Source organism: Ammospiza nelsoni, chromosome 7 (genome assembly GCF_027579445.1).
Source record: "Ammospiza nelsoni isolate bAmmNel1 chromosome 7, bAmmNel1.pri, whole genome shotgun sequence".
Classification (NCBI taxonomy): Eukaryota; Metazoa; Chordata; class Aves; order Passeriformes; family Passerellidae; genus Ammospiza; species Ammospiza nelsoni.
In genome coordinates, this window is record NC_080639.1 from 22,509,490 (window position 1) to 22,537,274 (window position 27,785).

Genomic DNA, 27,785 nt, shown 5'->3' on the forward strand with positions numbered 1-27,785 from the left:
AAACAAACTGAAAGGCTTTTAGAAGTAAATGTGTATTCTGCTGCTTAGACACAGGCTCTTGTGTTTACCTGAGTTATAGGAGAGTTATGGAGGTGAGGTATATTTCCTTTCCATGTTTAGTTGGTTCACGTCAGCGTTCCCACCATGCAGTCAGTCATAAACAGAGGAACAGGCTCACCCTGAAAGAGAGCGCAGTTTAAAAATTTCACAACTTATTTATGTCATCTTTACACCAGAAACAAACAAGTGAAAAAATGGAAACCCATCAAAATTAAATATGTGCTGAAAGGGCATGCTGGCCTTTAATGTTGACTGTCTGGCAAGGACCCCTAATTTATTTAAGCTTTTTTAAAACCAATTTCTGTAACCAGCTATGCCAAAGAGATGCTCATCTCTAAGAAATAATTTAAAGATTATAATTGGAGAAAGGCCTTTCTATTCTTCTCAAACCATTTTGTTGATTCTCCCCGCACCCTTTTTTCCCCCCCATTTATTATGTGTTCCCCAAAGGCCTCCTACACATTGAAGTCCACAGTGAAACTCACTAGTGGGGATGAAGCAGAGAAGCCACTGCAGGACTCCCTGTTTCAAAGCTGAACCAATATTCACCATTGACACATTCATTCATCTGTGCAGGGTCATTGGAAATCCTCTTTCTCTAGTTTTGCCTTCCCTTCAGGGAGCAATGCTTAAAAGAGCAAACCCCTGGTGTGAAGAGATAGAAGAATTCTCAGCGTGGCCATTGGTGCCAGGAATCGAATTAAAGTTGTCCATTTGCAGATGACTGTATACACAGCTCCCAGCATATTCAGCTGTGGGGCTTGATGCTGACGTTTTATTTGAAATGTTGATGATGGCACTTGGTTGTATAAAAAAAAAATTGGGGGCAAAAAGTATTTTCTCAAAAAAAGAGAAAAAATGCTGAATTTCAAAATGTGTGCGATTCCTGCTGTTCCTTATAGGTCTGGAGGTCGTTAAGGATCACATGCCAGGGAGGTAAATAATTACAGAATTTACTTCTTTGGGTAATTTAACACTTGTCACTTATTCTGCTATTGTTGACATCTCTATTTTGGCATAAATCAGATTTTGACATTACTAAACCTGCAATTTTGTTCTTCTTCACACACATTATCTTTTCCATGTGAAAGGCACTGGGGGAGACACGGCTGCCATGAAATCTGAAATGCCTGCAGTCAACATGAAGAGCCCCTCTTTATTTCAGTTTCATTTCCTGTTAATAGAGATGAACTTGGTGCACATTTGGGCACATTTAGAAATTGTCAAACAGAGATTCTGTAAAAGAAGTTTTAAGAATTTAAAGAAGTCTCTGTCAGTTTGGAGGATGAAAGGATAAGCATAGTTAACCGTTTGGTCACCTGCCCAAATTCCCATCCCAGCAAATATAGTCCCCACACGTGTGGGCGGTGGAGGAGTTGTCGCGGTATATCCCTGTCCTTCGTGACTGGTAGAAGGTTTAATTCTTGTGACTAATTTCAAAGAATTTCAAGCAAAGGGTATTTCTGTGAATAACGGTGGCACGATCTGCCACCAACATAAATCACAGCTTCTTCAAGGAGCATCAGGAAAGGAAGGTGGAAGAAAGAGTTGGAGGCTACAAATTACACCACTGCCTAATTATGCAGCTTTATTCATATGACTAACGAGATATCCACATGCATGTTAGCAACACAGAGGCCTAAATTATAGACATTCATAACAACTTGAAGAAGGGAGCAGGGGAACTGTTTAAACAATTTGAATTCTCTGTTATAGCAACTTGTGACTCTAGATAGAGCCATCCCAGAAATACAGATGAAATTTTCCTTTTCAGCTAAATCACACAGGTATCTTTATGCAGTGCATGTAAAAGTAAGCTCATTGTTCATCCTGTAACCAGCACATCTATACCCAAGTATGTTAGGTGTTATAAAGAGGTAACATTACAGTGAGATATTTTAATCTAGTTGAATGACCTTACACAAGGGGAAGCATTTTTCCAAGAGGGCCAGCCCAGTAATGAGGGTGAGGTGTGTCCTAAAACGCCCCAGAGCTCATTCTAGCTTATCAACTACTGTTGCAATTCCTAATTTGTGGGGCACTTGTGCTTTTTCTGGGCAGTCTGTCATTTAAAGTGCTGTGAGAGACAGTTTAATCATTTTAAGAGTATGCTGTGTAACTGATCTTGGAAGTGCCCGGTACTCACCAGAGATTTATTGAAAAAACATTTGTACCGTGACTGTCTTTCCTTTGAAAATAGTCCAAATATTAAAAAACGCAGTCATGCTCAGCAGCAGTTTTCATTGATGCATTTAGAGCATTCCTCCTCTTTAGCATCCAGACCTTTTTCAAGAAATGTCATTGCTGGTTATCCTCAATACAAAACGGCCTATCAAACCTACCTTGGTGCAACCTTACCTCTTAAATATCAACCCATGCCCCGTAACCATTTGTTATCAAGTACCTTTCAGTTCAGTCATGGCAAAATCAGTTTAATATATAGAATAAAAAAAAAAAGGATCAGACTCAAGGCAACTTTTAGTAAATCAAATATAGGATATTTACTTAAAATATTTTGGATGCGTTCTTGAAAAGGTGACAAAAGATCTTTGCGTAATAATGTGCCTAGATAATTATGTGCCTAATGAAAACTATGAGAAGTTAAAAAAAAAGGAGAAGAAAATGCAAACAGCTAACAAAAATTTGAGCTAAGTCCATGGGCAAATTTAAGTTTTTCTTAACCTTAGCTTTGTACTTAGAAAATTCTTGAGTATGAGGTTCTACCTTATTTTCCTGTCTTTTGTGGACTGAAGTTTCTAAAGTCTTCATAAATGTGATTTTCTTGTTCCTGCTGTCTGCTTAACTGTTTATTCCCAATATTAACTATATCTTCAGAGCAGCTAACCCCACATACTGTATGGTAGGTTAGGTATTCACTCGCCACTTAGCAAGTGCACTGACAGACTGAGATGGGATTTCTCCACATGAATTTCACGTACCATTGGGATTGAGTGTGTTGAAGGGCTGTGCTGTATCTGCAGTTAAATTCCTGAAGTGAGTGGCAATCACCCAACCTGGCCTTCAGTACATGAAACCAGAAACAAGCTTGATAGGTGGTAGGAACAGGATGCTGCTTTGTTCACTTCAAAAACCTTTGCTGTCCTATTTTCTGACCACCCTTTAGCACTGCTGCTCTTGATTTGGCACAGCTTTAAGTTTGAGATAGAGGACAGTGCAGAAATGCATGTAAAGAATGAGGAATGGGGAAGGGGAGAAGGAGGTCATGTATGTCAGATACAGGAAGAAAGATGCATCTGAAAGATCTGTGTCTGTTGGAGATCTCCCGTCTTGTTGCCAGTGAATAAACTCTTAACATGGCTTGAGTATGAAAGGAATTAACTGATTTTTTAAACATTTTTTGTTTGAACTGTATCATTCTCAAAAAGAAATAATATTTATTGAAATATAGTATACTATAGTGCAGCAGGAAGGTTGCTGAAAAAAGGGTTGCTTAGAATTTCTCAAAAGGATATGTATACAGGACTGCAGTTGATATAGTCTGCACTGGGATAGTCCAGAACATGGGGGTGCTTATCTGTTTGTGTGATTTTTCTGTGTGTTAATTCTGGACTAAACATTGAGCCTTCACTAGAGATAAACATCATCTTTGCTCTGGGAGGGGAAATAAAATATGTGTGTACATTTATACGTATGTATATGTGGAAAGAGAGAGAGATTCTCTGAATCAAAGCTTTATAATTCTTCTCTTTAAAATCCACATGAAATACAAATACAGAATCAAAACTGTTATAGTGAGGAACGTATTTCCCATCTCATGCTGCAGGGCATAAGCTAATCTGCTGCTGAGATCAGGCAGGAGCCCCCCTTCAACCCTGTGTTGTTTTTCATTACACAACTGGCTGTTTGCATTTTGTTTTTTATTAGAACTCAATTGTTTAATGACAAAGATACAGAGTTATGCTAAAATAAATAGAAAGCCCTATAGTGGAGAAGGAGAAAATACTCAATAAAAAATAAAGACAAAGACTACTACATTCTGCTGCACTTACCCCAATCCCTCCAAAGCCTGCAAATGTGTTCTTCACTTGCACATGCATTTGCTTTATTAACCTCCATCCCCCAGAAAAACCTACAGCTGTATTGTATAGGACCTGGTGATGTTCCTTTTGCTTCCTTCATTTCATAAGGAGATATTTCCATGAGCAATTTCAGTTAGGAAAGTGTATACTAGACTACCTTTAAAGAAAGCACTGCTAGGCAAGTCTGTGTGTTTAAACCAGTCTGAAATGCAGGGAATATTGTCTCCCTTGAGATAAAGGATTGCAGTTCTGTTGGACAAATGTTCTCATCTGCTGCAACTCATCTATTATGTAGCTTTTGTAAATGTGTTACAATAGAATAGTAGCCTTGGCAGTCTGTAAAGTTGGCTTGTGTGCAGTTGTTTGGACAAGTGATTGCTCATATTGGAACAATTGAGTTTATTTTTGGGTTGGGGGCTGAGGGGTAGGATTTGTTCCTTTGAAAAAGCCAGCAAAAAAAGCCCATGCTGGACATCAAGTGAAACAATTTCATATGATATTTCATCTAAGCTGTTTTCTACTTCATACACACACAAAGAAAAAAAGAAGAAAAAGAAAAGTCATGGATTTATAGAATGGTTTGGATTGGAAGGGCCTTAAAAGTCACCTAGTTCCAACTTCTCTGTCACGGACATGCTGTGCCCTTCCACTGGACCACATTGCTCAAAGTGCATCCAACCTGGCCTTGAAAACTTCCAGGGTTGGGGCATCTACAGATTCTCTGAGTAAGAGAGAATCATCACCATCACAGTAAAGATCATCTTCCTAATACCTAATCTAAACCTGCCCTCTTTCAGTTTGAAGCCATTCCCTCTTGTCCTGTCACTACATGCCCTTGCAAAAAGTGCCTCTCCAGGTCTCTTGTAGTCCCCCTTTATGTACTGAAAAGTCACCATAAAGAGAGAGAAGAGAGAACAGAAATCTCAGGTGTTCTGTACTCAAAGGTACCCTACAATTCTTTATGGGACCTTTTGCTGAAGGGCAAATTGTGGTTGATGCTGGGTCCTAGTTGGAGAAGGTGAGCTATAGTACTGTAATTTAATTGATGGAGAAGAAAGTGTCTATGCTATTGTAGAAAGAGCCATAAATTTTGCATGGAATCCTCTTTCTGCTATTTATGCTGTCTTGTGGTGGAGTTGTCCTGAGACAAGCCACTCCAGGGCTCCACACTGGTTTTGATGACAGAAGACATTTCCCACTTAAGCTGTCATCATCTGCATGGCCCTGTGGAGAGTCCTCAGCATCTACACCGTGGAGGCTTTGGTTGATGGCAGCACCTTAAATATGGGCGTTAAGGTTTTTCTCACTGTCCTTTTTATAGGATGCTGCTGCTCTTTCTGACCAATTCAATGTTTTGAGGCAAATTCTGCCTGGATTTCAACCTGCCCCTGTAGCTTCACCTCCTTCCCTGACTTCCTACGCTTTTGCAGTTTCTTATGCTAGTCCATACTCATGTATATATGACACGCTATCTCAGGGTAGCAGCCTGGAGTAGTGTGAAATTTGGTAGGTCCTAGTTCTTCAGTGGAAACTTCTCTAAAAGTCAGATCAGACTTTTGTGATCGGGCTAAGAAGGCTTAGAGATACCAGGAGGAAAAATCTCAATTTCTGTTGAAAGTCAGGCATTGTTTAGGGTCAGCATCTTAGGTGAGCACAGTGGTATTTTGTAGACTTGATAAAATACAGAGGATCTGAGGCAGAAAAGTGATTCTCTAACTTGTTGTTGTTTTGTGGTAGTGTTAGGCACAGGGAATACGCTGAAGGTTCCCCCCTGCTTTAATTTTGTGTTAGGAGTAAGAAAGGATGGTAACAATAGCTTTATAATAATGCCTGAAATACCTGCTATGGATGCTACATTTATGTCAACCCCAGTCTTAAACTAGAAAAAATACCATAATGTATGATATTGAAGGACTTACTGATGAACAATTGATGCTTCAGAGCATCTGTGCTTACTAAAATCAACAGTACAAAATGCATATTATGCATCTTGAACCATCGGGTTGTCACTCACAAATGATGCGAAGTTTAATGCATTATTCACAAGTACAAGAGGAGGCAGTCCAAAGCAGTTGTGGAGTCTCCGTTATTTTATTTATTTTATTTTATTTTATTTTATTTTATTTTATTTTATTTTATTTTATTTTATCGTATTTTATGTTACGTTATTTTGCAAAGAGCAGGAGCTAAGTATGTGACTTAAAGGTGCAGAGTTTGGAATTGCATAATAGGATAAACAGCAGTCACACTAAAAATGTTGGATCTAAGTAAAATTCACTTTAGACTTAAGAAACTGGAAGATATTTTGATCTTAAAGCTACAAAAACCCATCTGGGAACAAGTTAAGGGTGTGGGGTTGTGTTGGGATTTTTTTCCTTTTTCCACTTTGTAGTGCAAAGAAGCACAAACCACAAAATCAAATGAAACTGGCATTAATTTGGTAGTCTCAGTTCTCATTGTCCTATTGATTCAGAAAGCTGCAAACAGATACAGAGGCTTAGAGGCTGCATTTAGGGCTGCTGAAGTTTGGGGTTAGGATATACAAAGCATGCAGTGAGAGCACTCATTCAGCAAGGAACTCTTCTTAACATCTTAACATGGAATTCCAGTATAAAAATCTTGGTCAGAGAGAACTGACCTTCATCATTTTGTTAGTGGTTTTATTATTGATTACTCATGTTTATGCACTTCTTTCCGAAGTCTTGGCCGCCAACACAAACCTTGTCCAGCAGAATCTCTAGTAAGCAAAACAACGTTTGCATCCCTATGTATTTCTCCTAGTGGGAGAGAAAAAGGTTGTCTCGGTCATTTCTTATTGATAACTTTAAATATTATGTCAAGCTGAAATCAATGGTATGAGAGAACAGAAGCTATTCCTCAAGATTTACTCTGGATATTTAATTAGTTGGAGTTTATACATGCAATTTATTTTCTTTTTTGCCACTTTCAGCATTTGTTAGGTAGTAGTATTGATGGGACTAGTGTGGCAAGGTGTACATCTAGTTAAATTGAACCTTCTATCGATAAAAACTTAGCTTTTGTGGGGGGCTTTTAGGAATAATATATGTCACAATATTTCATTTTCAAAGCTGTGGTATTCTTTACATTAAGAACTTGGGGGGTTTTGGTCCTAAGTACATATTAGGTCTTGCTAGTATGTGAAACATGTAGGAGAAAACAGCATTAGCTATATATGTGTGTGTGTGTAGATATATATATATATTTATTAGAGATCCGTAATTTTGTTTTGAAACCAAGCAATTTGCTGTTTTTTCTCGGGCATTTTCATCTTTTACTGTGGAAAGAGAGCTGACAATTGTTTTTTCAAGTATCTCTTGTTATTGGCCATTTTTGTTCATTATTATTCAGCTGGTGACAACATTTATTATTTGTATATTAATGACTGGAATTCTTAAGTGATGGACAAGCAGTCAAACAAAGCTAGGTGGAATTAACTTTATGCATGCTTTGTAGTTGATACTGGACTCACAGTACTCTGTGCATTCCCTAAATACTCTATGATTAAGTATCATTTATAGACCTAATCCAGCCTCACACAGTCTTTTGTTAAGCAATTTTGAAATTTCCTCTGGAAATATTGAACCCCAAGTATTTTCAAATATATTTTCATGGGGCGGAAAGTCTATATTGCAGTAAATATCTATCATCACAGCTACCAATTCCTTGAGCTTAATTATGACACTACTAAATGTGAAAATCTATTCAGTGCTAGGAACACTTTTCACATTACATTCACGCTAAAGATTGGCTGTTAAGAGCTCATTACTGGTAGTTTTCTAAAGAGTGGTTTATTAAACACTGTTACCTAATAAGCATCTTTGGTGGTGCAAATTGCTGAAAACAGTAATGAGTCTGATTAGACTTCATTTCAATTACGACAGCTTGTCTACTAGAAAAAAAAAAAAAAGAAAAAAAGAAAAAAAAAAAGAAATCTCTCCTTGATGCTTTGGAATCTGGTTACAAGGCATTAGATGGTTTAAAAGGAAAATGCCACCTCTGTGTTTCCTTTCCACAGTTCAGTAATGAATAGAGAGCTGTCCAAGTAACCATCCAATTTAACACATTGGAAAACTAGATGGGCAGCGTTGGAAGCACAATCCTGTTTGCTTAAAAAATTCTACAAAGGCTTTTCAGTTAGTATATCTAAATAGGGTCATATTTAGGTTTCCTCTGCTTCCCTTGTGTAATAATATAAAACTGTAAGAAGAGAGAAAATTAAAATTATTCACTCCTACCTGCTTTGCAGAGGCTATACATTTCTCTGATTAGTATAATGCACCTTTCAATTGTTATCTGTACATCTTCTGCAGATCTGTAAATCTTTTACATGCAATCACAAAACTCTCACAGTGTTCACAAAACCTCATAATTCAATCCGGTCTTTGTTTTAACTTTAATTTTTTTTCTGGAGTAAAAGCAACTTTTAATGAATGCTTACTACTGATATCATACTTCAGTGAATATCTGTTTGTTTATAAACTTAATTCTTGATGCTAAGTGATGCTAAGTTTAATTATATTAGTGCTAAGCACTCTTTAAGTCATTCTTGGATGCTACTTACACGTTATGGATAAAAAGATAAGTGTTAATAAAAAATAATTTAAGCTTATAATTGCTGAATACTTGGTAAGATTCTAGTGTTCCTGTTGATAGTGTGTAGCATTTTTAATGCTAAATCTATGTGTGTGCACTTTTCTAATATGTAATACAAAATTAGATGGAGACTTTTGTAACTTAAACCTTGTAATAAAGTATTCTGCCTGGAGAAATGGCAGAAGGGGAATGCACAGGGAAGGATGCGGGGCTGCTGAAGGGAGTTTGTTGGACTGGTGTCTCAAAATGTGACTGAAATCAGACACAGTCCTGTCAGTTTACAGCAAATTTTAGGAAGGCTCACATTCAATAAAGTTTGAATGCCACCTAATTAGACATAGGAAATTAATCAGAAACTGAGCTTGTGCAATGAATATCAGAACTCTCTATCAAGATCTTAATGAAATATTTTCTGTGATGAATTTTTATTAAGCACACGCCCCAAACCCCAAACAGTGGTGAATAAAATATAATTTATGTAATTAACACATTTTAATGTGGCACATTTATCTCCTTTGCAATAAATTGTAAACTTCAGTAGTTCTTCTGACTTCAAACCAGAGAAGTGACAGACGAATTAAGCCCATGAACCTGGGGTCTAAATATCATGCATGTCCCCAAAACCCCTTTTTGGCTCCTTTTTGTGATGTTACCTTTCTCCCTTGTTTTTGACATTCTTACAGTTAGCTGTTATGTATTGTATATATTTTGTGAGGAGACTTTCATCAGTGTGCATCATCAAGCATCAAGTAAAATAGTGGGGAGGTGGGGGGGGAGCTGGGTTTTTTTTAGCAGCATACAAACACAAGTGCTATTATTCTGCTATACAAATGTGTGCCTGTAGTGCGCTTTGAGATGCTAATCAGTGGAGCTTGACTTCTGTACCCTGAAGCAAATTTTAAAAGTATTTCATCATTAGGTGACTACATATGCAATAAGGCTATGGACAAAATTACAGAAAAATAACACAGATTATTGTTATTTAAGCTATCAATAGTACTCAGCTAGTTATTGATATAATCATTGCATGGTTTAGATTTTTGTTGTATCTTGAAAGCTGTTTACAGAAATGGCTAAATTTGTGTGATAGCTGCAAAGGAGTGTGACGTTTTATCAGCTGGGCTCTATAATTTCTTTCTGTTTTTAAAACCAGCACTTTTTTTTTTCTCCCCTCTTTTTCTGCTTGTGCACCCTCCCAGTGACACCCTGTATGTCTTTGGACATGGCTTAACTTTTCCTGTTGCAGGATGAATTTTACTTTTTTTTTTTTTTTTTTTTGAGAAAGGAGAACCAACATCTAGTATGATGAGTTAGTCTCTTTTCCTTACCACTCTCTCCAGGAATATGGAAAAAATATCAGCATACACAGAGTTCAATTTCTCAGTTGAGACATTCTCTCTCTGGTGCTTTGCTGCCTGTGTGTCTAAAATATATAAATAGAGAGAGAGAGAGACGGAGAGAGAGAGAGATTTCTATATTTGTCTATAGAAAATTCCCTGTTCCTCCTTTCCCTGTCCCCCAGATAATTTGTCAAGCCAACTGAACAATCTATATCGTTCCTTTCAAATGCTCAGGAAATAATACAGTAAGTCCCAAACCAAGAGCATGCAAAAAATTGGCTATATTCCATTTTTCAGTAGCTAATTCGGATACATTTTATTGAGGGAGCAAGAAAGAATCTCTGGAATTTGTGAAATACAGTAATTGAAAGGTTTAAGTGGGGGAAAGATTTATCTCAGCTTAGTTTTTCTAGGATGTCAGTTCTTTGGTTGTGCTTCTGCTTTTAATCTTGTTTCTCTGCTTTGGGGGGAGCAGGAAGGAAAGGCAGGGTCAGCTGCTCGCACGGCCGAGCCGGGGAAGGAGCTGTGCTGGAGCTCTTTTTTCCCTAAGAGCGTGATTAGTGCAGCTCTGATGACTTAGCTTAGGTGTTCCCTACCCTGGGAAGGAAATCTCACCTTCCATGTGGTAACATCATCCCTTCCTACAACAACGTGATCTCCCTCCCATGTTGTAATACAGACGTTGTTGTTTGTTTGGGTTTTTAATGGAGACCCCAAATCAGTGTACAGGTTGATAATACAATCCTTGTGCACAGGATCTTCTCCTTGTAAAGGCAGTGTGTGCCAGCAGTAGCTGCTCTGATGCGTAGAGAGAGAAATGTGTGTGATGTGTGTCTGGTACGATGGGAAAAAGGGAGAGAGTGGATGAGCTCTGCTAAGAGCTCCCTGCTCTTAATCCTGGGCCATGTCAGGAGCATTCTAAAGCAGTTTATCTTCATATGTCGTCTTGTATATAAGAAACAACACTAAACCCACCAAAACTCATTTCATATGTAGCTTTTTCCACAGCCTTCAGATCAAAGTTATTTTCTTCAGGCTGGACTAAATTATACACAGGTCCCAGGAGTGAAGGACACTGAATTAATGCACTATGTCAACCAGTCCTGGTTATAGAATATTTTTACTGAAGTGTGAGACGCAACATCTCTTTACTATTTCATTAAAAATTAATGTGCAGATTGCCAAAAAGCATAAATAACTTAAACAATTTTTGTGAAAGCTTTGTATACTGTGGACGCATGTTAAGGATTTTTTTTTTCCTTGAGTATCAGATTACTTCTATATATACATTTAATCAGTATTTGTTCTCATTTAGCTAATTAGCAGAGGTACTCTAATCTGAGTAAAGCAACTGTTCATACCTATCCTACAAGGGTAGGTTTTGAAATAAGTGCTCTAAAAGGAAAGCAGTATTCCTAATTCCAAGCTACAAGATTCCATTGTGCTACTGGCCCATATAAATTTGCTTTTTCACTTATGTTAGTTGAATGTAATAGGTCAAACCTGATTACAATTATTTGAAGCTTATTGAAATTGGACTTTACTTTCATGTTTGTAAAACAAATAGAGCTGACTAGATGAATCTCTGGAATTAAACTTTTGTTGCTATACATAAAGCTGTGAAATACATACCTACTTTTTTTAGATATGATGAGGGAAAAATATATTAAAATTTTATTACCATGGAATTTATACAGAGTGCTGCTGCTGTTAATTGAAGGGAAATATATTTTAAATTACTCTTGCTGTCTAAGTTGGTCTTATGTTTTAAAGCAAGGTGATATCTAACATTTTGGAACAACATGATATAAAAATAATTCAGCATCAGTTAAATCTGTATTTATTGTGCACCCACTTTTTTCAAATAAAGTATGTCCCTGTATAGCAGTTTTAACCCCATTTATCCTCATGCACAAGTGCTCACCTGTTATTTACTCACATAAGAGAAGGTCGATACTGCAGAACAAGGGGAGTGCTCTGTTGTGACATAAAACATACATATTCATTAGCTCTGCTGTCCCTTTGGACACGGTGGTATGTCCTGATGATCTTCATTTGGCAAAAGGAAGTGAGCTTAAGAAGGAAATTGTCTTAATGGATTTACGATACATGAGAAAAGGGTTTTAAAAAAGCTTTATTAGTGGCAAGGAACCAAAGCAATAATTCTAAGGGTGAATGAAAGAGTAAAAGGAAATTATTTGCTGAAACATGATTAGCAGCAGAAATGGAAAAATAACAGAATCCATTATTTAAAAATCAGAATTTTCAGATATTAGAGGAGTTTTTTTTCCTAGAAGCTTTTAGGTCAAGATCCAAATGTTCCATGACAGGCTCCCTAGTGCTGAAAATTTATTCCTTTTGCCTCTCACTTACTTGCTAAAAAACAAGTTCAGGGTTTTGTGTTTCACCTGCTTCAGCTGATTACGTGAGAAACACGATAAAGCATGAAGGTATTTTGTCTGCTCTGCTGTAAGGATTTGTGTTATGCTCTTTCAAGGTGAATGTGCCTCAAACTCCTCTTCTTGAAGAAAAACCAAATAAAAGGCTACTTCTGCTATTTTGTTGCCTAAAAAAAGAGTATGCATTTTTCTGCATTTCTAAAAGCTTCAGTTGGGTTTATTTGAGCCTTGACATAAGCACTTCAGTGGGAGCACAATCACAGTCCAAGTCTAAAATATTTTTCATTTTCAAATATGCATAAATACTTGTGTCAAGTGACCAAACTCTGTATTCATTCATTATTATATTTTATCATGTGAATATTCTAATTCTCAGAATTACAATACTAGTTATCCTACATCAGTTATATTGATTATCATGTTTATATGGGCATAAATTGCAGATTATGTGGTGTATTAAATCTTTTAAATATACATTATGGCTGTAAGTGTCTGTTCGGATGACTGCAAAAAGTAATTTTTTCATGTAAGTTATGCTTACATTTGTTTACAGCTATTGTTTTTCTGAGTATTCTCTCAGAAATTATTATTGTCTTATTCATTTGGCACTGACAAAGCATGCTAGGTCCTTTAAAGGCATGGTACTGTTCAGAGGTACTTGACAAAAACAGCTTAAAAATGTAAATCCTGGCCAGAGGAAGCATCATAATAAACTAAAAGGAAATTCAATTCTGTTTTTGTTAGTGTGTTTTATAGTTGGTTTAGAAAGGTGTTATGAGCAAATTAGTATGGTGAGGGCAAACTGACATAATAAAATATTTCAAAGATAAACTGCATTTAATCACAAATATGACCAATCCTCTACATAGATGGGTTCCAAAGCACGTGCATAAATGGTTTAACGTTTGGTACACGGTGATCGTGCATCAGTGTGATTGCCCGGCAAGGATGTTTTCGTGTCAGGGACTGCTGCTGCAGAGAAACCAGCGCCTCTGAGGTGGGCAGAGGACAGGGAGGTCCCGGGAGTGCCCCAGGAATAGCTCCAGTCCCCGCCAGCCGCGGCTGCTGCGAGGCTGGCCTCCGGATCCAGCCTGCTTCTGCTGGCAAAATATGCCAGCGTCATCTCTGCACATAGTTTCCCTTTGCTTGCTTGACTATTACTTCTCCTTATTTCTGTTTTTCAGGCCTTTGAAGCTAATGGATCTTCTAAAGGCTGTTTAGCCAGAAATATCTTTGTGACTATCAAAGGCTGCTTTATGTAAATGGCAGGGAGGGGGCTTGTGGGAAGAGAACTCATTTGCTGTAGATGTATTGCAATTTGCTGTTGTAAGGTGTGAAAGTGTGGTTTTAAAAGAATAATCATTTGACAGTATTAAAGTTAGATAATTGGGGCGTATCAGTTTGGAATTAGTTTTTAATTTTGTAATTTCTTTCTTAATCATTCCAGTTTCACATAAAATATGTTGCATTTTTCTTACCGCTTTCATCTTTAAGTGCTGTTGACATATATGTGATCCTCAATATTACTTGTGATTTAAGTGTTTTGTTTTAAAGATTGAAATGCTTTCACTATCCTTGCTAGATGGAAATCACGTTGTAAATACCCTGCCAACAGCGTGCTCCCACTGATGTGTAGGGCTTGCATATATAATAAGAGGAAGAACAGACCCCTACTAAGAAAATGCTGAGAGCATTTTCCCGGCCTGTTTTTGTGAGTTTGTGGCTGCCACTTACTGAAAAAAGCTTACAAAGTTGGGACTGTACAGCTGGGCATCTCAGTTGGAGGCTCATCCTCCCAGCGAGTCCTTTGACGTCAAAGGAGTTCCTCATGGACTAGAGCAGAGGTCTTCACTGAGTAATTAGAAAATAAATGTGGGAATCATCTTCTTTCCTTTTTTTTTTCCTGCAAAACATAATTAGCTCAATCCACTCTTCAAAATCCCTCCTGTTTCCAATTAAGAGAGATCAGTTGCGCTATCTTCAAACAGCTGAAATTACGCTTATTAATAAAAAATTGAGTGTAAAAGAATTGTTTTATCTTGAATTAATTTTTATTATTATGGGACATATGACAGTATACAGTCTTATAAAATATTATCAGATTTAGTATAAATCCAGGGAGCTGTGTGTCCTACATCTTGAACAGCGGTTACAGCATGACTCATTTATTCAGCTCTGCCTCATACTTGAGAAAGACTTTAAAATGTGACTTTAGGGCCTGATCCTCAAGGTACTAACACCTTCAGTCCACACTGGAGTAAGGGGTCTGAGGCGCACTGGTACATTCCAAATGAAACAGGTATTCAAGTCAGTGGGTCTTTTGGCAGAGCCAATCTCCTTGTGTCCACAAGAAGCAAACCTTGGCTAAAATCATTATGATCTGTTGTGGAAATACTCAGTGTCTTGAATAACTGGGAACAGGGCTGAGGGTAGTAGTTCAGTGGGCAGGGACAATTTTTGGGGTCCTAGGCCAACTGTATAAACAATCCAAAGTGATGAAGTTCACATGCACTTTCAAGTCTAGAGGGAAAATGGTTGGTGGTACTTGGAGCTGTGGTTCTGGAGTTGTTTCCTAACCTTGCAGCAGTGTGCTCCTAGCTGCCTGCTATGGGCACTTGACAGAAGCATGCATTTGCTTTCACCCCTGGTGCAGTGCAGCCCTTTTCAACAGTGCATTAGGCATTTGCTCAGATCATGTTTAACAACAGGCCTAAAGTTAAGAACCTGCTTGACTCCTGATGCTTGCAAAGGAAGCTTCAGATTTGTGCTAGGTAGGACCTATGCACTGCAGGGGTGAATGGGGCAGGAAAAGAGAGACCACAAGAAGAGAATTATTTTCTTTTGCCTCAGGTATGTTGAAGGAACAGTTGAAGGCCTCGGATCCAAACTGAAACTTTGGTAGCTGGTTGGGAAGGTTGGTGTACTGCCTTGCTTCTAGTGCCTTGTGCACAGCAGCTCTGGGACATTTAGGTTTTTTTCACCAACATCTGTAGAAGTGCAGTGCAATCTCTTCAGTATCTTCAGAAACCCACAGCTGCATATGATTTAATTTTAGTTTGATTATTTTATTAGAGATGTGAATAGATGAGAGGTTTTCTAAAGTCCCAGTATCCTTTCTCTAAAGCACATTGTTGCTAGGCAAGTTGGTGAGTTGAGACACTGTAAATCCTTTGTGGTGGTATTACCCAGTGTGGTCCTATTTCTGGACCATGTTTCCATGCCTATTTTCGACAGAAACCCTTGTATTTAAATTGAAAGCAAAGGCTAGTTATTTATCTTTTTTGACAGATATTATCCTGTATGGGGATGAGAAGTTTTGACCTGGTACTGAGGGCACCAGCACTGGGGGTTCTTTGTATGCACAAAGTCATCTCAGCTCCCAGCAGGATCAGGCCCTCTTGGACAGGATGTTGCTTGTTCCTTTTTATGTTTGGATTGCAATGTTAGTTTTTCATAACTCTGGGATTTTTTTTCCTTTTTGTTTGGTTTTTTCTTTGTTTATTTTTACTTTGAATTAATATAATTGAATATTTAAGTGGCTTTTGGCCATATGGAATTATTATATGTGCAACTGATGAAGTGTTGTGTATTAGATTTTCCATTTTCAGGCTAAGTGCACAATATTAGAAGGGGAAATATGGTTGAACACTTAGTTTGAAGTAATTCCATAATGAAATTGTAGACTATAATTACTTTAAATGTAATCTGAATAGATCCAACTGTAAGAATTATGGAACAGGAATGTATATCAAGGCTGTCAGGACAAGGAAAAACAGATACTGCTAAAATAGCCTGCACTGCCTATCTATAAAATGTATTAAATTTATCTTAAAAGCAATTCTCTGGTAAGTACATACCTGTACTTAAAGAACAGAGCCCTTTCCTTTTGCCTTTTACAGCCCATACTAGCACACTTTACACAGTTCAAAAATGTCGATAGTTCAGAGGATTCCTAAGTTAGCAAAGTGGGGTTTTTTAATGCGTTCAGCCTTGTGTTGCTTCTGGATTTTCAGAAAGTTATTAACCAAATACACTATCTGCAACACTGTGGTTTATATCAGAGTTTAAATTACATTAAATAAAAAAAAATGCAACCTCTAAATGTGCCCTGAATTACCTGATTTTAGATGTTTATATCAGCATTTGGATTCCTAACAAAAAAAAAAAAAAGCAGAACTATGTATCAGCTCAAACAAAAAGCAGTTAATAAAATACGATTTGAAATATGGAGAGGAAGTGGCTACAAACATTAAGCAATTTGGGGCTGAGGGTGGGCAGAGGGAAGGGGAATGTTTGCATAATTAAAAATTACAACAGCTGCTGCTGCTTCATTTTTTCTCCCAAATCACACCTTTGACTTTTGTCAAACAATTTGTGAACTATTATCAAATAGAGTCAAACCTAGCGAAAGTTTTCTGCTTTTTCAATTAATATCAAATTGAGGAAATGGCTCTTTGTGCCCCCCAGTCCAGACCATTCCAGCAGACTTCATGTAAATTCAGATTTCTTCACTGCTTACTAATGCAAAAAATATGCTTATGGTTAACTATTAACCTATGCTTCCAAATAACACTAATGATTGCGATGTGCTGGAATAAATGCTCATGTTTCATGGGATGAGAACAGTCCTGTTCTCTTAAGCTTATCTAATCAAAGCCTAATCCTGCCTTTACAGCCTTTGTTAAATGCACTGGTATTTAATATGCATCAATAAATAAACTTTCAATTATTGTTCAGTGAGCATATCCAAAGATAGCATGACAGTGTGAAACTACTGGTCTATCTGGCAATTATTCTAAATAAAGAATGCCAATGATGTGATTTTTTCCCTCCTCTTATAATAGATAATTTAGATTTTCTGACATTCTTTTGTAGCTTCGTAATAAGGAAAATAAATAAATCTAGACCAATAAAATTCAAAGAATTAAATTTTTGCACGATCAAAATACATCATCCCCACTGTGACTATAAATTTAATTATTTTATTTTAAAAACGCATGATCCATTCTAAATAAAAAAGACCAACTGATTAAATTTTTTAAGTGTTTGTGAAAGGTATTTTAAAAAGCTTACAGAGTAGGTAGTGTGTGATGTTGTTGAGCTCTGACCCAGTGCATTCTTTTATCTCTTTATATTGAATAGGCTTTCTTATAGAAGCAGTTAATGAATATGCTTTTGGCACATTGTTTTTAACTACAGTACAAATACAGCCTGTCAGGTTCTTTGCTCCATCCATGTCTATTTTGCCTTCTTTTTCCAAAGTTTCACTGCTGCTTTAGTGCTTTCTTTGCAAAGTCTTTCCCATGGCATCTGTTCGTTAGTATCTAGTGAAACATCAACCTACTCAAGTTTTTCTGCATCTCTGTAACAGAAGCTTTCAGTGTTTTGGTAACCTTATAAGCAAAACATTGCAGAACACAGATAGGTTTTGCTTGCTTGTTGGTTTTGTTTGACTTTTTTTTTTTTTTAATAGGGCAGTGAACTTGCATGCTGTCGTGCAGTTCTACGTTACAGGAACATTAATAATTTTGGGTTTTAAAATAACTTGTGGTATTTCTCATGACATTAGAATAATTTCAGATATTGATTACTGACAATTATTGGCTCTTGGTGATTTATTCTTCAGATTTCCAGCAGATTTTAACAAAGTGTGATTTCTGGAAACTTCTGATAGTTTCTCATTAAAATTGCATTTTTTAAGTGCAGTTATTTAAATACATTATTTCTATAATTTCTCCCAATTTCGTTATATACTTACTCCCTCTGAAAGGTAACAGTTGAAACATCAGAAACAATTAGCAAAAAATATTATATTAATGTAAAATGATAGAAATAAATCTGACAAAACCTCAGTTTCAAAGCTGCATTTGTCAAAAGCACTTCTCTGAATTAACTTTTCTAGGATAACTGTATAACTGTTAACAGACATTTTTATCAAGTTGTCAAAGTGTTTGAAAAATGAGAGAGAAAGAGAATGCTCAGGAATAAAAAAATCCACAAGTAATCAATGGCATGCTCAGGGGGAGTGAGATTTACTAGTTGGACTAGTTGTACTAATAAAATATAAGGCTCAATTAAAGGTACTTTGCCATTTTCAGCCTAAATTTAAATGATTTGGTGATTTGCAAATACATGAATCCAAAAAAGAAAAAAGAGAATCCAAATGCAAATGAGTGCAACCACAATAAAATATAATTGCAAATGAATCTGTTGCTTTATTCATTTATTGTGTAATTACTGCAATCCTTCCCACCTTGTTTTCAGTATTTCTTAATCATTAAGTCGGAAGCATGACAGCAGTGCCAGCCCTGGCATGATTCTCTTTGACTAAAACCTTGTAAATTAACACAATTAGCACAGCATCATCCTGCTAATTAACTTCCAGTGTCTAGTGCAGTGGTTTTGCAAACAAGGAAGAGGGAGTCAGAAGGGAATAAACATGCCATTCTGTTACCAAACTGTGTGCTGTGTTAGGTTTAGCTCAGCGAGGCTAAGCTGGCCATGTCAGATGCCAGAGTCAGGCAATGAAGAGCTAAAGGGGTTGGGGAGAGAAACAGGAGGGGGTAGAAGCTGTCAAAATAGACTGCAGTAATTCAGAGGGGAGCTAGTGCCACAGATGCTTCATTTCGACTGGGCCTCCTCCTTATCAGGGAATCTGTGCCAGAGGGCACAAGACTGTTTGCAAAAATCACTTTTGGTAATACGAGAGAGATTAAGGAGGTCTATTTGATACAGCTGTACAAAACCCAGCAATGTGTCTACCATGCATAGGTACAAGTTGGAGGGGGTTATCTTAATGCTTGTAAATTGCTCTTACCTATTGCAGTGGGTTACAAAGAGGAGGGATAATTCACATCACGTCATTAAAAGATTAATTGCTTCAAATTACATTTTCTCCTTTTTTTTTTGTAATTATACGTTTGGTTTTGCTTTGTATTGTTTGTTTCAGGGTTTTTTTATAGCTAGCTGTGGAAGCTACAGAACTTTTAGGGACTTAGTTTCATTTCTTTTTCTTTTTCTTCATCCTTTTTTTTTCCCCCCAATTTTTTTTCTTTAACCCTCTTTCTTTGTACCCTGGAGGCTGTGAAGCAGAGGGGGGGAAGAGAAAGCAAGCAAGGAGACCGACAGACAAGTCATGCTTGTTTTTTTTTTTCCAGACCCTCAACAACAGAACTGAGAGGCAGAAAGGAGCCAGTTGTAATTCATACCGAGTTGTAGGCTTTGTGTGATGAAAGCGACAGAGCGCTGCCTGGGAGATTGCTTTGCTGCACTCCACGAAGCAGATTTGAAACTGTCGTGGACCACTTTAGATGAGAGTTGGATTATGGAATGACCTGCTATGTCTGTGTCATATTGTTCTGCGCAGGGTGCATTATACTCTGCTAACTAGGTGTTCAGTACCAAATAAGAGAGGTATCCTAGATGTGATCTGTCAGCTGTGTCTCATATTTTTATATTGGTTAAAATATAAAACTGAAACGGGGATGAAAGAGGACAGAGCAGTTGGATGCCTTGTGTATTTACAGTAAATCTCCACTCTGAGTGTTTAAAATATACCTAGTTTTGTTTAATTACTTTGAGAGCTACAGCATTACCTATATTTTTTAAACAAAAAGTTGCCCCCCAATTGAATTGGTAAAAAATTTGTCTATGCGTGGATGTGCCTGTAACAAACCAACCATACCACTTCTTAAGGGCATTACCTTTTCTCTCCTTAAGGACTTGTGCTGTTAGGTACAGTATTTCAGAGCGCTGAAGAAGTTCACAGACTGTATGTTTGCGAACTCATTTAAAAACATAAGGAAAAAGCTGAGGTCAGTGTTAACTGTTGTTTCGTACTGCCCTAGGCTTGAAGATGCAGTGGACGCCGGAGCATGCCCAGTGGCCAGAACAGCACTTCGATATCACTTCAACCACCCGGTCCCCAGCCCACAAGGTGGAAGCCTACCGGGGGCACCTGCAGCGCACGTACCAGTATGCCTGGGCCAACGACGACATCTCGGCTCTGACCGCCTCCAACCTTCTGAAAAAGTATGCAGAAAAGTATTCTGGGATTTTGGAAGGCCCGGCCGAGCGACCCATTCTCAGCAATTACTCTGAAGCTCCCTCAGGGCTGGTGAATGGTCGGAAGAATGAGAGTGAGCCTTGGCAGCCATCCTTGAATTCGGAGAGCGTGTATCCCATGAACTGTGTCCCAGATGTCATCACCGCCAGCAAAGCTGGGGTAAGTGCAGCCCTCCCTCCCGCAGATGTCTCAGCCAGCATCGGGAGCTCTCCTGGGGTGGCCAGTAACCTGGCTGAACCCAGTTACTCCAGCAGCACCTGTGGAAGTCACACCGTTCCCAGTCTTCATTCAGGGCTCCCATCTCAGGAATATGCCACAGGATACAATGGCTCATATTTGCATACCAGTTACAGCAGCCAGCCAGCACCTGCACTTCCATCCCCTCATCCATCCCCCTTGCACAGCTCGGGACTTTTACAGCCCCCACCACCGCCACCACCACCAGCCCTCGTCCCTGGCTACAACGGGACCTCCAATCTCTCCAGTTACAGCTACCCTTCCGCCAGTTATCCTCCTCAAACTGCTGTTGGCCCTGGGTACAGCCCTGGGGGTGCCCCGCCACCCTCAGCTTACCTGCCTTCAGGAATCCCTGCTCCAACCCCTCTGCCCCCAACCACTGTCCCCAGCTACTCCTACCAGGGCCACGGTCTGACGCCAATCGCGCCATCTGCCCTGACAAACAGTTCAGCCAGCTCTCTCAAAAGGAAAGCTTTCTACATGGCAGGGCAAGGAGAAATGGACTCCAGTTATGGAAATTACAGCTATGGCCAACAGAGATCTACACAGAGTCCAATGTATCGAATGCCAGACAACAGCATTTCAAATGCAAACAGAGGGAATGGTTTTGACAGAAGTGCTGAAACATCATCCTTAGCATTTAAGCCAACGAAGCAGCTAATGTCCTCTGAACAGCAAAGGAAATTCAGTAGCCAGTCCAGTAGGGCTCTAACACCCCCATCCTATAGTACTGCTAAAAACTCACTGGGTTCGAGATCAAGTGACTCATTTGGGAAGTATAGCTCCCCAGTAATGAATGAGCACGGTGACGAGCACAGGCAGCTCCTCCCTCACCCAATGCAAGGCCCGGGACTTCGTGCAGCTACCTCATCCAACCACTCTGTGGACGAGCAACTGAAGAATACTGACACACACCTCATTGACCTTGTTACCAATGAGATTATCAACCAAGGACCTCCCGTGGACTGGAGCGACATTGCTGGCCTAGATCTAGTAAAGGCCGTCATTAAGGAGGAGGTTTTATGGCCAGTATTGAGGTCAGATGCATTCAATGGACTGACTGCTCTACCTCGGAGCATCCTTTTATTTGGACCTCGGGGAACAGGCAAAACGTTAATGGGCAGATGTATAGCTAGTCAGCTGGGGGCCACGTTTTTCAAAATCACTGGCTCTGGCCTTGTCACAAAGTGGTTAGGGGAAGGAGAAAAAATTGTCCATGCCTCCTTCCTCGTGGCAAGGTGTCGCCAACCCTCGGTGATTTTTGTTAGTGACATTGACATGCTCCTTTCCTCTCAAGTGAGTGAAGAACATAGTCCAGTAAGTCGGATGAGAACCGAGTTCCTTATGCAGCTGGACACTGTACTGACTTCTGCTGAGGACCAAATAGTAGTAATTTGCGCCACGAGTAAACCAGAAGAAATTGATGAATCTCTTCGAAGGTACTTCATGAAACGACTTTTAATCCCACTTCCTGACAGCACAGCGAGACACCAGATAATAGTACAACTGCTCTCACAGCACAATTACTGTCTCAATGACAAGGAGGTTGCACTGCTTGTCCAGCGCACAGAAGGCTTTTCTGGACTAGATGTGGCTCACTTGTGTCAGGAAGCCGTGGTGGGCCCACTCCATGCCATGCCAGCCACAGACCTTTCAGCCATTATGCCCAGCCAGTTGAGGCCAGTTACATATCAAGACTTTGAAAATGCTTTCTGCAAGATACAGCCTAGCATATCTCAAAAAGAGCTTGATACATACGTTGAATGGAACAAAATGTTTGGTTGCAGTCAGTGATGCTACTTTAAAAAAAAGTAATGAATGTTGGCACACACAGAATCTGCTACATAGGGGTAGAGAACCCTTTTCAGTAGTGTTAAAATTGCAAAGGGTACTGGGAAGACTACGATTTACCTTGCCTCTAAAGAGCCAGGGTATACTTGAAGGAAAAGTGCATCAAACAAGAGCTGCTGATCTGAAAAAGCCACACATGACAGAAAGCGCATGTTGATGCTCAGTTCTGTTCAAGCTAGACAATACTCACCAAGGAGCAAGGTGCAAGTGGGTTGATTTCAGAAGGACATGAACCCTGTGTGTTGATTCCATTCTGCTGTTCTTGAGATTTAGTTGCTGTCAAGTGCCTGAAGTGGTGCTTTATTTTTTGTTTGCCTCACAATTACATTGGTGGCATGTGCTAATATAAAGAGCTTTAACTTCAAACATTATTGGACTAAAGAGATGAACGGTTGTGTTGCGACAGAGAGCCAGATTTTTGCTATTCTAAGAGCAACAGTATTCCTCAATCCTGTCTGTTCTGTGGTGTTAAACTAAGAACAGGTAAAACAGGGTAATGATAATCTGGACCTTAATTTCTGCAGTTCATTTCTTTTAATGTTCTGTCTGCAAAAACTCAGGAAAGTGATTGTGATTTGTACAGTACCTCAAAGGAATGTGTTGAAAGCACTATGTACTGCTGAGAGTTATAGGCTAGGCTTCAATGTTACTTTATATTAAATATGTATGTTTACCTCAACAATTGGAATATGGCAAGGAAAATTACTTTGAATGTATCCAGGAAAAAAAACTAAAGTGTGATATGACTGAAGCTTTACAGTTTTTAAAAATAGAAACAGAAGCGTTTCCCAGTGTTCAGGAATGGTTCTTTTGCCAATTTCTCACATCAAACCAGAGCAGAATGATTTTTCTTGTTGGTAAACTGTAAGAGTTTTCAGCATATTGCTCCTTGATAATAAGGTGATACAGTCTTTAGAAGGTGCATAGATGAATGAAAGAGCCACTTAATTGGTTTATGTTAGCATCTGAAACAGTCAAACGTAAGATTTGGTAGAATTCCGAGAGGCAAATTACCTTAAGCTGTGATGGCTGGCCTTGGTTGCATGGCTCCAGTCATAGTTTTGAGGCTATTTTGGCGAAGCTGTAGGGAGTGGAATCAGTGTAGGTTGCTGGCAGAGCTATGGGTTGCAGAGCTGTTTATAGCAGTGCAGTGGACTGTGACCAAACAAACAGTACAAATAACAAAGCAAAACTGAACCCTCAAAGTACATTTACTTCCCTTCCCAAACTGTAAAGTTGAGTTTTTCTTGTGTATGTATGGCTTCATTGTCCTTAATGCAATCTTCATTTAGCATCCATTAGAAATCTTTCAGGCTGGAGTGTGCCCACCATTATTTCTACCTCAGTTTTGTTACGTTTCTCTTGGAGAGCAAAGTAAGGAATAGGGCAAAAACCACCATCAACACAAGTCAGATTACATTAGGAATGCAAACCTGCTAAACAAGTTTCAGAGCTGCTGTTTTTTCCCCTGAAGTCAAGTTTTTCTCTGTGGTAGTGCTCTTTCCCCCTTCCTTTTTCCTCCCCCAAATATACATATTCTGGTGTCTTCCTTCTGGAAAGACTAGCTGGCATGTGTGGCATTTTGCTCAGTTCTCCCCCACCCAGCCCCCCTTTCTTTTTATCCTTTAATGCTTTCCGTGCAACTCTTTTGGTGACAGCTGACTGATGTTGGGTAATATCTCTGAGCAAGAGCAGTGCGTGTTGCAGCTGCCCAAAGCCTCTGCCATCACATGAACAAAACAGCCTTGCTTTTTTGAATGTATTTTTTGTTTGTTTACTTTTAGAAAACAGTAACAAAACTGTTGCAAAGCACTGGCATTTAATGTTCCTCCTAAGTAATGTACGTCAAGACCATTAAATAAATGCACTGAAAAGCCCCAAGAAGAGAGATACCAATCTGTTACTAGGTCATGTTTGTCTTCTCAAAAATTGTACAGACCTTGTCCATTCTGTTAAATCAATGGAGACGTTTAGCATTCAGAAGGCTAACAAGGGATTTTGTGATATTGCTGGAAATTTATGACTCTTGATTATTACTTTCTTTATTTTTCTTTTAAGATATATATATATATATATTTAGATAGAACATGCTAAAAACAGAGCAAATAAACCAAAATCTAATTTAAGATGGATTCCTGGCAAACATTTTGTCTATCTAAAATGTTATGTTTTAAGCATAAAAGTACCATTTTTAAAACAGTGCCTTTCATTAAGGATATAGAAAGTAAGACTTAAGTACATCACCTGCTTTTCTTCTTTTTTTTTTTTTTTTTTTCTTTTCAACAGCAATTACAGTCTATGATCCTTGTTATGACCCAGTCTTTCTGCTTCCCCAAACCTCCACAGACTGCTTCTTCACCCCGGTCATTCCACCATCCTCATATTTGGGAGATGCTGATGTCCCCATTAGCTGTAGGTTCACACTGATCACACTGGCGAGTACACTGTTGCAGATTGCTGACCCAATTTCTGTCCTAGACATTGCCTTTCATATCTGCTATTGAGCTGTGCTCATTTAAAAGGCTCAGATAAGTTTTGATAAACTCTTTCTCCCGACTATACTCCTAACAGATTTTTTTGCAACTTGTAAAATGAAAACTACGCACAGTGTTTTTTTCCTGCTCTATTTATCCTGTAGCAAAACCAAAAGCAAACAAAATTATAGACAGTCCCTTTGGCTTCCAGCTTTAAGTCATTCTCTTTGAAAAGTCACTCTGGGAAATGGATTTTTCAAATGTTAACCAAAGTGAGAAGCAGGCAGAAGCTGAAATGGTGTGAAAGATGCAGGTTCCACACACACATGCTCACGTTGTCCAGGTCTCAATTCAGCTTTGGGGCAGCAGAAGTGCAAAACTTCACTCTATCACAGCTGCTGTGGAGGAAGGAAAACAGAGCCAGATTGTTAGCCAAATGTTTCCTTATCAGCAGCTGTCCTGGTATAGTTTCGGGAGGGTGCCTATTGAATTTGGTGAGAGCTTGGCCAGGAAATGCTAACAGGAGGTACCTCAGCCCTTCTTCAAGCCTGGTTTTTGGCCAGTCCTTTGATGGAATTCAGGCCTGAGCTGGCAAAATTCCCTGCTGTGTCCTGTCCTTCTTATTGCTTTCCTTCCTTCTCCCCCACATTCAGTCCCTGTTTTTTCCCTAGTGAGCAGGTTTTGGCAGGCTGCTGGTCCTTCACCCTTCTCAGCAGCCCTCTAGTCAAAGAGCGTCCAGGAAGGCTGAAGCATGATCCTGAACTTGAGCGGGCTCCAAAGGGTAGGATTGGTTTTGAGAAGAGAGACAAAATATGATTTAATGGTGTTTTCAGGATGAAATATTTGCTGGTCTTAGACATTTCCATGGTAGAAAACTGTTTGTTGTCCTTTACAATTGGACAAAGCTGGAGGCCCCTGCCACAGAAATGTCCGATTGGTTGGCTGGGGCTTTCTGCCACTGGCGCAACCCTGAATTTTAAGGAACCTGAAATGGTTAAAAAGCATCTGCTGTGTCAGGCTATCACTGCAGATGCTTTACGTCATGTTCTTATGTGTGGGTTCCATTCTGCATCAGCTCCTTTTCTTCCTTTTTACCTTCAGTAACAATTCCTATAGCAACAAAAATAAAATAAATTGGAGGAATATTCCTGCAAGCTGAAGGATCAATATCAATTCAAGGAGGAGTTCATAATGACCTTATGTGCAACAGAAATGGAAATACTCTGTACTTCTGGCATGTTTCTCTTCAAAATATTTAGAACGTTAGTGACAATATAGAAAAGTTTGCTGACTGAGCTGATCAATGGAATGTGAAGGCAGTTTACTTTAAGGCTATTTACTTTCACATGGATTATTTATCTATTAGTCAGTCTGCGTTCTACTCAAATGCAGATAGATGGGCAAAATGTTTTCTTGAGCATTACAAACCTACCAAGGGAAAAATCAACCATCTGACTAAAATACATAGGCTAAACACCATCTGGGTGTCTTTACCAGCTATTTGGAGGCTGTGCTCTGTAAAATGGTACAAGGTCATATTTAGGTGGATTTTCATAGGATGTTTCTTTAGAGGATTGTCTAGTTAAAGAGTAACAAATTAATTCCTGCATCAAGATGTTAATTCATTGAAAGAAAATTTGGGGATATGACCAGGGTTTTCACTGTCTGCAAATACAAATTACTTCAGGTAAAGGGCTGTTCTTATAATCCCCCTGCATTTTTCTCTCAAGCACTCCGTCATGAGGGAAAGTTTATTACTCAGATCTGAAGGATACACTTTATCACAAAACAAGGTCACCAAAAGTTGTAGGGCCTCTTACAGTTTCACTTGCACCAGTTTGAAGGTGGTATAACCCTTTTGACTTAAAGGAATTACTCCTGATTTCTGCCCTTGTTAGAAAACTCATCCCTCCAATGTATAATAATCTATATCTGTTGGTTTTCATCATCAGCTGTGAAAGCTAACCTTGTCCTCACAGCACTAACTCCTCTCCATCTTGTATGTGTGCATGTGTGTATATAATATTTATATGTGCATACACACCATGTCCAAAAAATAGCTTTGTCTCTTTACCTAAAAAAGAAAAAAAAAAAAAGGAAAAGTCATTTAATTGTCTGCAGATTTATATGAAGCACATTAGTAAACATGGAGATATTAGTATTTCAGAATTCAAAAAAAGCCCAGCTGTGCTGGTGTCTAACCAATACATGAACTGAAGCTCACACTCTGCAAGGACCTTTGGTTGACATTCGATTTTGAACCTGCCAGATGCATTTTTGTGAACCAGGGATACTGCATCTTTAATGAACAAGTCTCTACTCTTTCCCCTGTTTTTAAATACAACACAAGCAGTGTAGCACTAGGCACTGCAATTGTCAAAGACAATTAGACTGAAAGCAGGAAAATTTCACCTCCCTGTCTCAGTGATATGTAGAATGTCGGCAGTATGGGTCAGCCTTGCCACAGAGTTGTGTGAGAATATATGAATCAGTCCTATAGAATGTTAAATATTTATAAAATGGTTCTGTACTACACCAAGGTTGGGAGCACATTCATTCCTTGTTGTTTTATAATAGAAAAAGAAGCAAAAGTTTATTTCCAAACCTAAACTTTGTGTGGTTCATATTTCTTTTTTTTTTTCTTTTAGTTTTGCTTTTGTTCTTGTGGTTTATATGCGGTTGCTAGAGGCTTTTCATTTCCTTTT

At 38.7% G+C, this 27,785-nt stretch overlaps 1 protein-coding gene across 1 annotated transcript in view; it reads left to right on the forward strand.

Moving 5' to 3' along the window:
• FIGN (fidgetin, microtubule severing factor) overlaps positions 1-23,179 on the forward strand; it is an 84,872-nt gene extending 61,693 nt beyond the window's left edge. The window contains exon 3 of the mRNA XM_059476168.1: positions 20,301-23,179. Coding sequence (XP_059332151.1) covers positions 20,309-22,549 — 2,241 coding nt within the window. The 5' untranslated portion in view covers positions 20,301-20,308 and the 3' untranslated portion in view covers positions 22,550-23,179. The remainder of the gene's footprint in view (positions 1-20,300) is intronic.
• Positions 23,180-27,785: the final 4,606 nt, after the last annotated feature.